The sequence below is a fragment of the Gobio gobio genome (genome assembly GCF_949357685.1).
Source record: "Gobio gobio genome assembly, chromosome: 22".
NCBI classification, from domain to species: domain Eukaryota; kingdom Metazoa; phylum Chordata; class Actinopteri; order Cypriniformes; family Gobionidae; genus Gobio; species Gobio gobio.
Genome location: NC_137118.1, coordinates 35,115,103 through 35,130,439, shown reverse-complemented (window position 1 = coordinate 35,130,439; position 15,337 = coordinate 35,115,103). Strand labels below are relative to the sequence as shown.

The following is a 15,337-nucleotide window of genomic DNA, read 5'->3' as shown; positions in this document are numbered from 1 at the left end:
CTAGGCCAGTGATATACATTTTGTTCAGTTGAGTACTTACATTATCCCAAATGTTTCCAACTATTTGTAAATCGTGAGAAATAGCTATTTTAACCAAGGAACCGGGACGTGTGAGGGAGTCGCCTGTCGATGGCGTCATATCTGCGTCACCCTCGGTTTCTGCTTTTATTTTGCAGAAACAAAATTATTTTTAATTATTAAAAATTGTGCCATAGGAGCCGCCGAGCGAACGTCATAACTTCCTTTTCAACACACTCAGATGTATCTAATATGATAAACAGAGCTGCATCCGTTACCTCATACTCATGACCGGAAAAGCGGAAGTGGCGCCGGCGACTGTGTCATAATAAAAGTCCCGCCGACAACTATGCCATAATAATGGAACAGTCCCGCTGCTCGTGAGGCATGTGTTCCGCTCTTCTTATTACCAATCGCTCCAGCGGCCTTGCTCAGCTCCCACAACACTCGGTCCTGCTCTGCTTCATACTACAGTAACGTTAAAGGGTAACTAAACCCCTGCTCAGACTGCTCACAACGTCCAATAGGAAAATTCAACTGCAGTAGCCACTGTTCAACCTTAAGAGGGCAGCACTTTAGCGGTTTTACACCATATTTTATAGAATTAAAACACTTTATACTCTAATGTCAAAACATTTACTTGAATCAATGAACAGCATTAATAAAGCCCCAGTATTACAGATCATTAACTAAAAAAAGTTGGTTTAGGGTTTAGTTACCCTTTAATAATCACATCCATGAACATGATTTCTGCCCGAGTCTCACCCTGATTACTTCCCACCGGCTGTGAGGTGAAGACCACATGTCCCAAGATTCTGCGCTCAAACGTGACGTCATCAATCTACACCTTTGTTTTGAACAGGCAACCTCTAGTGGACGGAAAAGTTACATAGTGCAGCTTTAATACATTTATTCAGCAGCAAATCGGAATATTAGAATGATTTCTGAAGGATCATGTGACTCTAAAGCAGTGTTTCCCAACCTTTTTTCAGTCATGGCACCCTTTGAAAATTTTCTCCATTTTGTGGCACCCCCTAGTATACGTTAAATAAAAATAAAGAAAATAATAAGAACAAATCATTTAAATACAAGCAGCAGCACAAATAGATACTATTCAGCAAAGATAGGCCTACTAATAAAATAAACAATGCTTTTCAGGTTTTTCGGGTACGTCTAACATTAGTTTTCAGGTACAGAAATTGATCAAATGTAAAATAACATTGCATATTTGACTGTATAAATTAAAGATTAATCCTATTAAACTTACAAAAGCTATTCAGTCAAGAGCAGTGAGTGATGTCCTTGTCTTTTGTTGTTTGACATTAAACCATAGCATTAAACAGACAGCAGTAAAGGCTACTGCCCCTTTAAGACCTAATGCACGGATATGCGTCGTCTTTCTCGACTGTGTAAAGTTTACTTAAGGCATATACAGACTATGTCTGCTAGAATACTCATCAAGATGGACATGTTGACATACGTTTTGTGTGAGTTTGTCCGTTCAAGAGCAAGACTTGAAAGAGAACTCAATATTTGCGTGAAAATTACTGGTCATATTCCAACATACGGCAGCACATGCATGCATTGAACAAAGTTTACAAAGAGAGAATTATTTGAAAAAATAATAATAATAAATATATATATGAGGTGGTATATATATATATATTTATTATTATTATTATAATTATTATTATTATTATAATTATTATTATAATTTTTTTGAAGGACTTTTACACGGCACCCCTGCTCTCGTCAGACGGCACCCCAGTTGGGAAACACTGCTCTAAAGTATAGTAATGATGCTGAAAATTCAGCTTTGAATCACATAAATAAATTGCATTTTAAAATCTATTAAAATAAAAAAAGTTATTTTAAATTGTAAAAATATTTCACAATAATACTGTTTTTGCTGTATTTTTGATCAAATAAATGCAGCCTTGGTGAGTAGAAGAGACTTCTTTCAAAACCATTAAAAAAATCTTATCTATCTATCTATCTATCTATCTATCTATCTATCTATCTATCTATCTATCTATCTATCTATCTATCTATCTATCTATCTATCTATCTATCTATCTATCTATCTATCTATCTATCTATCTATCTATCTATCTATCTATCTATCTATCTATCTATCTATCTATCTATCTATCTATCTATCTATCTATCTATCTATCTATCTATCTATCTATCTATCTATCTATCTATCTATCTATCTATCTATCTATCTATCTATCTATCTATCTATCTATCTATCTATCTATCTATCTATCTATCTATCTATCTATCTATCTATCTATCTATCTATCTATCTATCTATCTATCTATCTATCTATCTATCTATCTATCTATCTATCTATCTATCTATCTATCTATCTATCTATCTATCTATCTATCTATCTATCTATCTATCTATCTATCTATCTATCTATCTATCTATCTATCTATCTATCTATCTATCTATCTATCTATCTATCTATCTATCTATCTATCTATCTATCTATCTATCTATCTATCTATCTATCTATCTATCTATCTATCTATCTATCTATCTATCTATCTATCTATCTATCTATCTATCTATCTATCTATCTATCTATCTATCTATCTATCTATCTATCTATCTATCTATCTATCTATCTATCTATCTATCTATCTATCTATCTATCTATCTATCTATCTATCTATCTATCTATCTATCTATCTATCTATCTATCTATCTATCTATCTATCTATCTATCTATCTATCTATCTATCTATCTATCTATCTATCTATCTATCTATCTATCTATCTATCTATCTATCTATCTATCTATCTATCTATCTATCTATCTATCTATCTATCTATCATATAATATACACACACATCATTTATATAATCTTTTTTTATTCTATTCTATTTTATTCTACTCTTTTTTTCTATTCTGCCTGTATTGTTTTCAGAAGTTCTTTTATGTATTTATATTGATATCTAATGGCAGATTGCTGCTATAACATGTTTTGTAGAGTGCAGATGAATATGGCCTGATATGGATCACTTCAGATTTAATCTCTGTGGCGATTGTCATTGGCATTTTCATATTTCAGAAGTAAGTGCATCTCTTTTATCATGTGCTTTGAGGTGTTTCTTAATACTTTTGAATACTGGAATCAATATGCTTTTGCTGTGTCGGTAGAGGCTTTAATGTCAGATACGTCGATTTCTGCACTCAAAACACATTTGCACGAACGCCTGCCTGATTTTCAGAGCAGTCCTCGGCCTTAATGTTAGATTGTGTTGTAGTTAGCATGCTTGCTATATCTCTGCTGGGCGGCCGGGAGCTTTTCAACTGATGGCTCTGCTCTTTTCTCTTTGGCAATCTACTTTCCCTCCATTTTCTCGCTGTCCTCTGCTCTTTGCATGCGCCTGTCCTACGCTGCACGCTGAAATTGCTCAGCTATCACCTGATCAGGTAATGAGGATGAGTATTTTAGGGATAGATTTCTTTGAACACGTTGTTAGGTGGTTTTTCATTTCCTTTTGATTATCATTCTCATGTGTGTTTACCTCAGTTCTTAGCTTTGTTCTTCTCTCCCTTTAACCCTTATAAGTTTTCTACCTCATTTTATCTCATCAAAAATCTCAAGATGTGTTGCTCAGAACTTTTTGGCACTTTCAAACCCTCAGAAGTGTGTTTTTGTGACGGTGTGTTGTCATCTTTTTCTTTAGGTGGAAAATGAGTGGCATGCGCAGCTACAACCCTGAGCAGATCATGCTAAGCGCTGTTGTGCGTCGGCCGAGCCGTGACGTCAACCTCATGAAGGAGAAACTGATCTTCTCAGGTGAGACTCATGAGCCCAGCTGTGTGGAGAGATAAACCCTGGCTAATAAAGCCACAGTACAACTGAACACTCTGTGACCTCTGCAAATAGCTGTTGCACATTGCCTCCTGGTGGCAGTCACAATGCACCGCCAATATCTGTATTAAAATCTGCATATGGTAACACTTCACAATTGGTAGTTAATTGCTAATGTTAAAGACACTAATAATTGCAATACACAAAACATTATTTGAATGAATAACTAACATATGTTTACCGGAGTTATTACAGCTCCAGATTACATTTATATGATTATATACCAAAATATTAGGCCTATATGATTGAAATCAACTAAATTGTTCAGAAATAATGTTGAGATGGATCGCCTGTTTAGCTAGTGTTCAGTGATTTGGGAAAAATTTTTTGCACAGTTCTGAAAGACACACACTCCGTCACATCACACTCCGTCTCCCAGTCTTTTTACTTACACACAAAATGGCCAACAGTCATTTGAGTCCAGTCTGATTACCAGGACCACCATTACTCGGTCTATCAGCGTAAGATCTATAAAATGTTATTACGGGCTCTGTGAATATTTATTAATTTAAAAAGAGACCCCATATCACCCCCTAGGGGAGAAGTATGCCCTATGAAACTCTCCCTCCGCTAATGTGTTCTGTGCTCGTTTCATCCTTTAGAGATCAACAACGGTGTTGGGAGCACAGACGAGCTCTCCATGTACACCGGAAACGGACTGGACTCGTACACACACGAAGACATCATGATGCCCGCACGTCATGCAGCGAAACTGTAGTGAAGACTTGAATCCACTTTATGGCATGAACATCTCAAGCTCAAAACCGTTCATAATTTTAGACAGAGCTGCTTTTTTTCAACGGGAATCTCTGATGGATGTTTATTTTGATTGACAGTTTTCATTGGTTCACAGACTGTCTGGGGACTGTATTCCACTTATTCAGTGTTCTGCTTTGATGCCTTATGTACTGATGTATTTTTTTTCTGTATAAAACCGTATTTCAAATGGAGCTGAGTTATTGTGCACTGTACATTTTAGAGTCCAAACTGTTGAAAGCAGGTAATAAAAGTGTCCTATGATTAATGTTGTTGAAGCACAGACTGAAGAATAATGGAATTAATGTTAAAAAGCATGCAAAAATGTATTGAACCGCAAACTAGCCCGATTGTAAAGCTTGATTGTAGGCTGATATAATTATTTATTTTTTATTTATTTATTTTATTTTTGTAACGTAGCATGTGCTTCCAAATGATTAATATCTCATTGCATTAGCTTAAGATCAGTTTTCTTCTACATTTGCTGTATTGATGTCTTTTTAAGTGATTTATTTTGTAATGAAATCTCAAGCATTGAGAGTGTTTTTCATGAGGTTTTGAAGTGATTTATGTTTTTAGAAAATTATTTAGTATATCCGGTGAATTCAGGTAAATTGGGCCATCTAAACTGGCCCAAATCATCCTTTTGCTTCAGTAAAAAAAAAATATTGCAGTGTAAATTTTAGCGACACCTAGAATTGTAACCGCACACCCCTCCATTTTGCACATAGAGAAGCTACGGTGGCTGACACAGGACAAAGTTGTCGTCTGAAACAGCAGAGAGTGATTAGCTCTCTGTAGAAAAGTTTGTCCATTTAGGGCTACTGTAGAAACATGACAGCGCAAAATGGTGACTTCACTGTAAGAAGACCCGTGGTGTATGTAGGTAAAAATGGCACATTCTAAGGTAATAAAAACATAACGGTTCATTATGTAAGGTCTAATACACCACAGATATGTATATTATATTGCATTTCTGTCAAATATTGACAATTATAAATTTTGATAAATATTACACACTGCACCTTTAATGGGCTGTTTGCCCGACACCATTTTCAATTAAAAACTGAACACTTTTGTCCATTCATTTACACGATAACGGCATTCTAGGTGCCTAAAAACGCAAACATTTGAAAAATGGGTTTTAAAGTGAAAGTTTTTGAAAATACTGTTATCGTCTCAGTGTAAACAACAACAAACACGAATTTGACATATGCTTATTACGTGTTCAGTCTACAGGCGCGTAGTGTTTGAGTGTTTCTTTAAAAAGTAACCGCCAACTACTGGCCTGGCAGCATAACACAGCGTTTTTAATAAGTTTCTCGATCCGTGTGAACAGGATCGTTTAAACAATGTTGTTGTCTGTATGCAAAAAAGCTTAGGAAAAAAGTTTCTGTTTTAAGTTCGATGTTGTCGTGTAAACGGACCCTTAACCCATAAGAACCCACAGTGACACAGGTGTCACAAACATTAGTGATTATCTGGAAAGGTCTTTTTAAAGCAATATCCCTAAATTTCAACTCAGGAAGTCCCTAAGTGACATACAAGGAACACCCAGGTTCAGTCATGTGACAATTTGTGCATTTTTTGTTGCCATGGCAACATTTCCAAAATGGTGGTCTGTCTGGTTAGCACATGTTGCAGTGTGAGCAATTTTTTAATACGCTTGTTTTTGTTACTAAAGGTATGTTTCAACCCATGCAACAATTCTAACATTTTAATAACTTATCATAGATTACACTTAACCTGATTTTAATACATTTCTTAAACAAATTGATATAAAACAAGTTATAAAAATATTGTGGTGACATATATGTCACATCGGGCTGTTAACCTGAAAACAGTTGGTGGAATTTTGATGTTATGTATTTGTCATATTAAGAAAAATATTAATGAGCTGCTCAATTAATTTAGAAGATTCAATATTTGTTTTAGTGTTATATATTTTCTCTATGTTTTATATAAAATCTGGGACTCAGAAAAATGTTAACAGCACTGTTTAATATAATTGAAATATTGATTGGTATTGATCTGTGCATGATCTGCACCAAATGTCAGAAAAATCATGCATTGCATACTTGGGAAAATGACAAAATGACATACCATGGTGGCTGACAAAATGTTACGCAACTGTTTTCAGACTCTAGCATGTCTACATCTCACTGACAACAAAATCAGCAAGCAGGGGATAAGTGTTGGAAGATCCGTCTATGGCTTGATATGTTTTGTTAATATTTTTTTTAATAATATGCATAATTTTGATAAATGTTGTGGAAAAGAAACAGAAAAAAACTGCTATTTAGCACAAAAAAATATTAAATGTTTTTTTTTTTAAACTGAGAAATAAATGCCCATTGTGACATATATGTAACATAAAAAATGTATCATAAACGCCCAATGTCACATATGTGTAACATTACAGATCTCTCACAAGGAGGGGTTGTATTTCAAAAACAACTGCAGTAACATGTTACAAGTGGTCCATTAAGCCTGTTTTATATGCCCCATAATTTTCCTATAAGGATAAATTGGTCCGGGTTCTTATACATCACAGGTTTCTGTGTATTAATGTGTAACACACTGGCCATATTCATGAGCTGAACATTTGTGCAAATCGTTCATGCGGTCAGTAGCCTAGGCCTAAGATTTTTTGAAAATAAATTAATAATTGTATTTAGCAAAGATGCATTAAATTGATCGAACGTGATACTATTTCAGTTTCAAAATAAATGCTGTTCTTTTGAACTTTCTATTCATCAAACAATCCTGAAAATAATCAGGCCTATATCGGTCTCCCAGAAAAAAATATTAAGCAGCACCAAAACAATGATAATAATAAACAAAATAAACTGGAATGATTTCTGAATGATCATTTGACAATAATAGCTGCTAAAAAATCTGCCTTGTATCTAAATAAAATATACGAAATAGAAAACATGTATTTTAAATTGTAATTATATTTCACAATATTACTGTTTCCTATTTTTAATGAAAAGAAATGCAGACTTGAGGTGATTTCTTTCTAAACTTACTGACCCCAAACCTTTGAACGCTAGTGTAGCCTATAATCATTAACACGTCCATAGTTTATGTATATTCAAAAATGAATCAAAGTTTAACTTTTTGATTGTACATTAACTAATGATTAATAATCAATCCATTATACCCTATATTGCCAAAAGTATTGGGACACCCCTCCAAAGGATTGAATTCAGGTGTTCCAATCAATTCCATGGCCAAAAGTGTATAAAATCAAGCACCTAGGCATGCAGACGCTACTACAAACATTTGTGAAAGAATGGGTCGCTCTCAGGAGCTCATTGAATTCAAGTGTGGTACTGTGATAGGTTGCCATTTGTGCAATAAGTCCATTCGTGAAATTTCCTCACTACTAAATAATATTCCATGGTCAACTGTTAGTGGTATTATAACAACGTGGAACCAATTGGGAACAACAGCATCTCAACCACGAAGTGGTAGGCCAGCGCATGCTGAGGCGCACAGTGCACAGAAGTCGACAACTTTCTGCAGAGTCAGTAGCTACAGACCTCCAAACTTTGTGTGGCCTTCAAGAATGGTGCGTAGAGAGCTTCATGGAATGGGTTTCCATGGCCGAGCAGCTGCATCCAAGCCTTACATCACCAGGTACAATGCAAAACGTCTGATCCAATGGTGCACACCGCCACTGGATTCTAGAGCAGTGGAGACGTGTTCTTTGGAGTGACGAATCATGTTTCTCTGTCTGGCAATCCGATGGACGACTCTGGGTTTGGCAGTTGCCTGGAGAACAGTACTTGCCTGACTGCATTGTGCCAAGTGTAAAGTTTGGTGGAGGGGGGATTATGGTGTGGGGGTTGTTTTTCAGGGGTTGGGTTTGGCCCCTTAGTTCCAGTGAAAGGAACTCTTAATGCATCAGCATAGCAAGACATTTCGGACAATTTTATGCTTCCAACCTTGTGGGAACAGTTTGGAGATGGCCTCTTACTGTTCCAACATGACTGCGCACCAGTGCATAAAGCAAGGTCCATAAAGAGTTTGGTGTGGATGAACTTGATTGGCCTGCACAGAGTCCTGACCTCAACCCGATGGAACACTTTTGGGATGAATTAGAATTAGGGATGAATGTCTGACCTCACAAATGCGCTTCTAGAAGAATGGTCAAAAATGTCCATAAACACACTAATAAACCTTGAGGAAAGCCTTCCCAGAAGAGCTAAAGCTCTTAGAGCTGCAAAGGGTGGACCAACTCCATGTTAAGCCCTTACAGATTAAGAATGGGATGTCATTAAAGTTCATGTGCATGTAAAGGCAGGCGTCCCAAAACTTTTGGCAATATAGTGTATGTCATATTTGTTAATGTCAATAATGGGAGTTATTATAAAGAGTTACCAATTATACTGCTTTAAGATAGACTTTAGTAAGAACTGTGTGATTTTTTGCCAAACTGTTTCAACACTTTTTTGAGTTGCATGTTCGCTGTTAATGTTTTTAAATTATAGTTTGCTCTTTTTTTTATGGATGTAGCTAGTAAGTGCTCACACTAGATGGCAGCAACCAATCAAGAGTGACTAGTGTGAATGACGCAGTGTTTCATAACTTATTTTTAGTTTCAGGAAGCCACTGATGTAAACAGTTACTATCAGTATATTAATATGACTGGATATGCAAATTCAATTGGTACAATATAAAGAATTATTTTTATTGCATAAAATAATGCAAATCTTAGTAGTTTGTCTTGTCTAGCATGTGCAAGGCAAAGTTTAAATGGTTTACAAGAGCAAAGCTTTACCTCTCTCATCATATTTACAGTATATTTACATGTCATGGTTAATATCTGTATATCTCTAATAACGTCCTCTCACAGTGTCCATGATGTGTGAGAGTCCAGTGTCATCAGGACCAAAACTCCTTATTTCAAACACAAAGGCTTCTTTACACAGTCAAAAACTCCAGCCAAAATAGGTTGTGGTCAGCGGGTAACAGTTTTTGCACCAACCAAAAAAAAAAAACATTATGCAGGGCTGTGGTTTATGCTTCTGTTGCAGGGGGGCTCTGAGGGGCCAGCGGTGTCTCTGTGTCCTCTTTACTGTTGTCTGAACAGTCCGATCCGATGTAACAGCCTGAGTCTCTGGGACAGTCATTCAGTTCGACTTTGACCTGTTCAGAGGTAGATTCGGGCTCTTCATTTGTCTCTCCCAGACTCTGATTATTATCTGCATCAGAAAAAAAACAAGGCTTTCACAACAAGCTCTGGTGTTGTAGACAGACAGACGTAACAATAATGTCGTCGGATGACTGTGCATAAACATTCACGCATTACTTGGAAGTATGTTGTTATAACACGTAACACATGCAATGTTTTCTGTGTATTGCAGCTTTTGATGCTGTTTGTGAGGTGTGGCTGTATAAGACGGATACCCACAAACTCACTGCTCAACGCACTTCCTGTCGGGTCTTTCATCACATGCAGGCAACTGGCCTCAATGACATTCAATTTTTTCCACTAGCGTTTTTTTAGTTAAAAAGAAAAATCTGAAACCCCTTTTCTAGTCATTGTGGACAATTTTAAAGATGTATTTTTTAAAAAAATCTACAAATCAATACATTTTTTTATTAAACATGTTTTGTGAATCGTTTATTTACATATTTATTTGATACATTTTTATTTAACATTTTCAAGTATTTTATATTATTTGTTTAAATATATTAAAATATATTATTTAAATAAAAATATATTTTCTCATCTTGTTCTGTGGTTCATTTACTTTGTCATCATGACAATAAACACAACTATTTTATTCATTATTTTATATTATTCCTTTAAATATATTAAATATATATTTAATATAATTAATTTAATAGTCTTATTTTGTTCTATTTAAATATATATATTGTATTTAATTTTATAAAATACATTTAATATAATTTTTTTAATGAATTGTATCTATTTTTTTGTGTTAAATTTTTATCTCACTGTGGTTATCACTGAGTGAGAAGAAACTAGATTTTTATCTAGGGGAAAACATGTGAAAACTTGCGTTTTGAGCCTGTCGCTTCATCATTGTGGCTTTGATGAGGTTTGTTTTTGAGCTTCTGAAACGATCAGACCGCTGAGGAGCTCATCCTACATCAGCACTTTAACTGTGAAAGCTTTTATATAAAAGTGCAAATTCAACAACAGGTTTTGAAAAACAAAGATAGCATCATTTATGTGCATTTCCATATATATATATATATATATATATATTTGATGACTTTTGAGGTTCAACCACTTACATTCAGAGTCCTGCAAGTTTTCTGCCGCTGCTAGCAGCAGGTGTCTGTGTTCGGGGTCGGTCACATTCAGCTCTAAGAGGTGCTGCTCCTTCAAATCCCGAAGATCTTCCACCGTCTGATACCCGTTCAACAGCAGAGATGAAATGTGCTCCTGCAGTAACAATTTAATCTGTTAAAGTACCACCGACTTCACTAAACTTCACAGATAATACAGGACATCCTGTTTATGAGATCTTTGAAAGTGAATCTAACAATTTGGCTGTTCTGAATGGTGCAGTTTGATCATCTGCTATAGTATAAAATTGAATAGTTTAAGCACCTCCAGATTGAGTCTTTCCAGAAACTCCTGAAGGGTTTTGGGTCGAGGTCTTCTGCTCCTCCGGTGAGAGCGAATCCTCGGTTCCGGTACGCTTTCCTCGACCAGAATGTCAACGTAGATGAACTTGAAGTTTCCCACTTTACCTTTCAGCATCCCAGTCCAGATTCCCATTGCAGGTTTACTGATGATATCAATAACATCTCCCACCTTACAAACAAACAAAATGCAAACTATCAATCTGCTGAGTTTATTTCTGATCATCTTAGGGTGTCTTGAGTTTGAGAGACTGGGAACAAAGTCAGAAATAATTCTAATATGCTGATTTGGTGCTCAAGAAAATTATTATAAATGTGGAAACCATCATACATGTTTTTCAGGATTCTTTGATGAATAGAACGTTCAAACGTTTTTTTTTTATTATTATTATTGTAGTGAGTTAGAACTGCTGAGTTGAGTTTAAAATCTCAGATTGGTTTTTACCTTGAGTTTGAGAGACTCTGTGTCATACGGACTAGGAACAAAGTCGGTGTGGACCTTGGCTCTCCCGCAAAACTGCCCTGTATAGGGCACGTCTTCTTCTAAACGCAGACTGTCCCTGTTACTATAACCTTCAGAACTGCTGGTCACGCCACCTAAAGCATCAGGAAATGCAAAAACAACCAGTGAAACACAAACCACATGGCTGAAATGTCAAGAGCACATCTGCACCAAAATGTCAGATCAGCAAAACAGTATGTTTGTAATCCTGTGGCAGCTCTGTTTTACTTTTTAAAATGCACATGGTCCAGTAATAAGTGGTCTACTATTTAGAAGATCAGCTTACTAGATGAACTCTGGCCGCTGTGCAAACTGAACAAACTCTCCACGGAGTTACTGGAGTGGTTGCTGCTTTTGGCCAGCATACCGTTCACGATTTCAGCCGCCGGAGCTTCATTCTCCTCGCCCTGTGAAAAACATTGAAAGTCAGAGAAAGTCTCAGGTAAGTGTCCCAACCAAAAGCTGATACGTGACAGATCTTCAGGTACCAAATCAGGTCGTGCAAGGCCGCGGGCCGCTCGAGGGAGCAAAGTCTTTAATCCGCGAGAGCTGCAATGACATTTTTACCTCAGACATGGGAGCTGCATGTAATCCACCCACACAAGCTTCTCAGAAGCTCTTTATAGTACAGCGGCAAATAAAGGAACAAGCTTTAAATAGAAATAATGAGAAAACTAGAGATGTTGTGCATTCTTGTTTTTGCTGCTTTAATACCTCAGACTCGCACGGTTCACTCAAGATAAATGGTAGGAGAAACTTTCAAGATCGCAAAGAACTTTTACCAGGGTTTTCCCATTCTTTTTCAGCGATCATTTTCCAGGACATTTTCAATTTTACTATGGCGAGAATAAAAGACAAGGATCACGCCCTAAAGTAATATATTGCTGTCCAAGTCTTAAAAAGGCAGTTTATTGAGCAGTTTTTAATGAGCTCTTAAATACATTATGACTATGGAAGCTTGTTTACGCCACAGAATAAAATACAAAATAAAAAAGGTAATTGCGACTTTTTATCTTACATTTACATTTTTGTTACATTTTGTACATTTACATCTTGTTATTCTGACCCTTTTTCTCACAACTGCAAGTAATAACGTCAGAATTGTGAGATATAAGTCAGTCTTTTTTCCTCAGAATTGGACTTTATAACTCGCAGTTGTGAGTTTATATCTCACAATTCTGAGAAAAGAATGAAGAATTACAAGATATAAACACAATTGCGAGTTTAGGCTATATCACACAATTCTGACTTTATAACTCGCAATTTCGAGCTTATATCATAATTATGTAAACTCGCAATTGCGAGATTTATTTTTTAGAATTGTGAGATAAAACGTTTTCCATAGTTTATTGCCATGACTTAACTATAAAATCAGTTTTCACAGGTCATGTTACATTTTCTCAAATTTTCCATGTGTTTTTTCCAGGACTGGAACATTTTTCATCAATTTTCCAAGTTTTCAAGGTTTTCCAGGATAAGTGGGAACCCCGTTTACGCTTCTGTCATTTTTTGATGTTTAAATAATTGTTTTAAACCCAAATTGAGAAAAAAAGCTAGTTTCATCCTTCCTCAAGACACTCAAGATTTAAACTTGAGTGTTCATCGGAGTGGTCCAAAGACCTAAGGAATTTTGTTACATTTATACTTGGAACACACACTTTTTTTTTTACTGGATTCGAGGAGTTTATGTGGATGAAATTTAAAAAAGTAACAAATCCTTCCCTCGCAGGTCAATTTGACCCCTAGGAATGAATGGAATGTGAGGAATTTTTTCTTTAATTTGTCAAAGAAATATAAAAAATTCTTCTTGATGAGGAATTTTTTAGAGGATCTGAGGAAGATTTACAGAGATTAACAACTTAAATTGATCAAATAATCAATTTAAACATGGTCTTTTCCACACATAAGATCTATTGAAAGTTGGTATTTTCCTCACATAAAATCTGTTGTATGACTCTGAACACTTGAAGCATACACTGAAAAAAATATTTATAATGCTTGTTCAAATTGCTTAATTAAAATGAGCTAAAGTAACACACTTGCTATACATTTTGAGTTCAATCCACTTAAATATAATTTGTGTTGAGATTACATGAATGATTTGTGTTACATTAACTGAAACTGGGTGGGGCTAGTTAGTTCCCAGCATGCTTTGCATATGGCTAAATCAAGAGAGAGTAAATGTTGTTATTTTATATGTAAAAGTGTTATTTTATGTATTTTTGAGCAAGATGAGAAAGGGGGAGACTTGATTGTGTTTAATATTTAATTATGTTGGAATTATTAGATCAATTTAAATTACAGTGGGTTACCATTTTGGAGGAGAGTGGAGCATTTTCTTAGGTTGTGGACTAATACAACTAATGTCATATCAGCTTTGCTGAAGGAGCTTAGCATTTAAAATGAGATTCAAAAGATGTATCTATTGCTAGCTAAAAGTTTGTCAACTAGCTAGTGCAGTATTATAATTCAGTTGTGTAACCTGAAAATATATGAAATTGTGGATGAATGAATATGAAATTGAATGCCTGAATCATGTCAGGGAGCCTTATAAAATTCACTTTGAGACTACTTAAGTCACTTGAGTCACTTAAAATGTATTAATTCCATGATAACTTAATTGATTCATGTGGGACAGATGTACACAATTAAATCATGTAAATCCAACACACTTTTTTTCAGTGTAGCATTCAGGTCATGCACACTACTTTTATGGTGCTTTTTTTGTAATTTTTGGACATCAACCACGCCAAACCCTATTATATAAAAGAGCATTTTGGACATTTTACTGAATTATTTGTGCTCAAAAACGTACCCTTTAAAAAATCAAAAAGTCAATTTGCTGATTTGAACAACCTATGATGGAACATCAAGTTCTCAAAAAGAACTCAAGAACCAAATGCTATAGAAAAAGGTTTTGCAAAGAAAAGCGTTCTTTGCTGAACCTAAAGAACCTTTCATTTTTAAAAGAGTAACAACACGGCTGATGAGTTTTGATGTTGTTTTAAAGGTGCTGAACTGTCAAGCAAGCACTCACCATTTCCTCTGAAAGTGCTTTAGTGTATTTCCGGCCCATCTTTTTACGCATGGTCAGTGAGATGTTCTTCATCTTCTTCCCGAGGCCTCCTGATTTACTGGGATCCACCTCATGGGCTTCCACAGGCTACACAGACACGCATGGAGTTCATTACAAGCTGTTGTTGTTTTTTTCAGTACAAGTTCAGTTTTTTATATGTGCATTATTGAAAAGAGAAACGCTCACCAAACTTTCTCCCTTATCTTCTGCCTTGACCTGCGTCGGCTGCTGTCTGTCAAAAATCCCAAAACTGGTGGATCGCTGAAACAAAATGATTATAAAATAAGTTAATGGTGGTCTGCAGCTGTGAACAGTCTTGATTGCATCTTGAGTTTCACACCACAGTTTTGTGATCACAGAAGAGATCACTAATGGGCAACAAAATGAGTTTCTCATGACTTTTGTTTGCAAAAACAGAATAATAAACTGTTCAGTGAGAAAACTGTTAGTACTTGCGT

The 15,337-nt window shown here is 35.6% G+C and overlaps 3 protein-coding genes across 9 annotated transcripts in view; 1 reads left to right on the top strand and 2 right to left on the bottom strand.

The window, feature by feature from the left end:
* gdpd5a (glycerophosphodiester phosphodiesterase domain containing 5a) overlaps positions 1–5,685 on the top strand; it is a 42,664-nt gene extending 36,979 nt beyond the window's left edge. Inside the window, exons 14-16 of one of the 2 annotated variants that reach the window (XR_013815585.1) lie at positions 3,025–3,129; positions 3,728–3,840; positions 4,518–5,598. Coding sequence is in view for 1 of the 2 variants with exons in the window: in XM_079804769.1 (XP_079660895.1) it covers positions 3,025–3,107; positions 3,728–3,840; positions 4,518–4,633 (312 nt within the window). In the remaining variant the exon portion in view is untranslated. Of the gene's footprint in view, positions 1–3,024; positions 3,130–3,727; positions 3,841–4,517 lie in introns of both variants that reach the window. The other variant, XM_079804769.1, reaches the window with a different exon arrangement.
* Positions 1–15,337, bottom strand: part of serpinh1a (serpin peptidase inhibitor, clade H (heat shock protein 47), member 1a) — a 290,988-nt gene that overhangs the window by 50,768 nt on the left and 224,883 nt on the right. The window lies entirely within an intron of this gene.
* samsn1b (SAM domain, SH3 domain and nuclear localisation signals 1b) overlaps positions 7,005–15,337 on the bottom strand; it is a 38,298-nt gene continuing 29,965 nt past the window's right edge. For 2 of the 6 annotated variants that reach the window (XM_079804656.1, XM_079804655.1), the window contains exons 10-16: positions 15,066–15,140; positions 14,841–14,966; positions 12,090–12,210; positions 11,747–11,898; positions 11,267–11,473; positions 10,948–11,098; positions 9,343–9,884 (exon numbers count right to left, since the gene is read on the bottom strand). In XM_079804656.1, coding sequence (XP_079660782.1) covers positions 9,700–9,884; positions 10,948–11,098; positions 11,267–11,473; positions 11,747–11,898; positions 12,090–12,210; positions 14,841–14,966; positions 15,066–15,140 — 1,017 coding nt within the window. In that variant the 3' untranslated portion in view covers positions 9,343–9,699. Of the gene's footprint in view, positions 9,885–10,947; positions 11,099–11,266; positions 11,474–11,746; positions 11,899–12,089; positions 12,211–14,840; positions 14,967–15,065; positions 15,141–15,337 lie in introns of all 6 variants that reach the window. The other 4 variants (XM_079804653.1, XM_079804654.1, XM_079804657.1 and 1 more) reach the window with 4 other exon arrangements.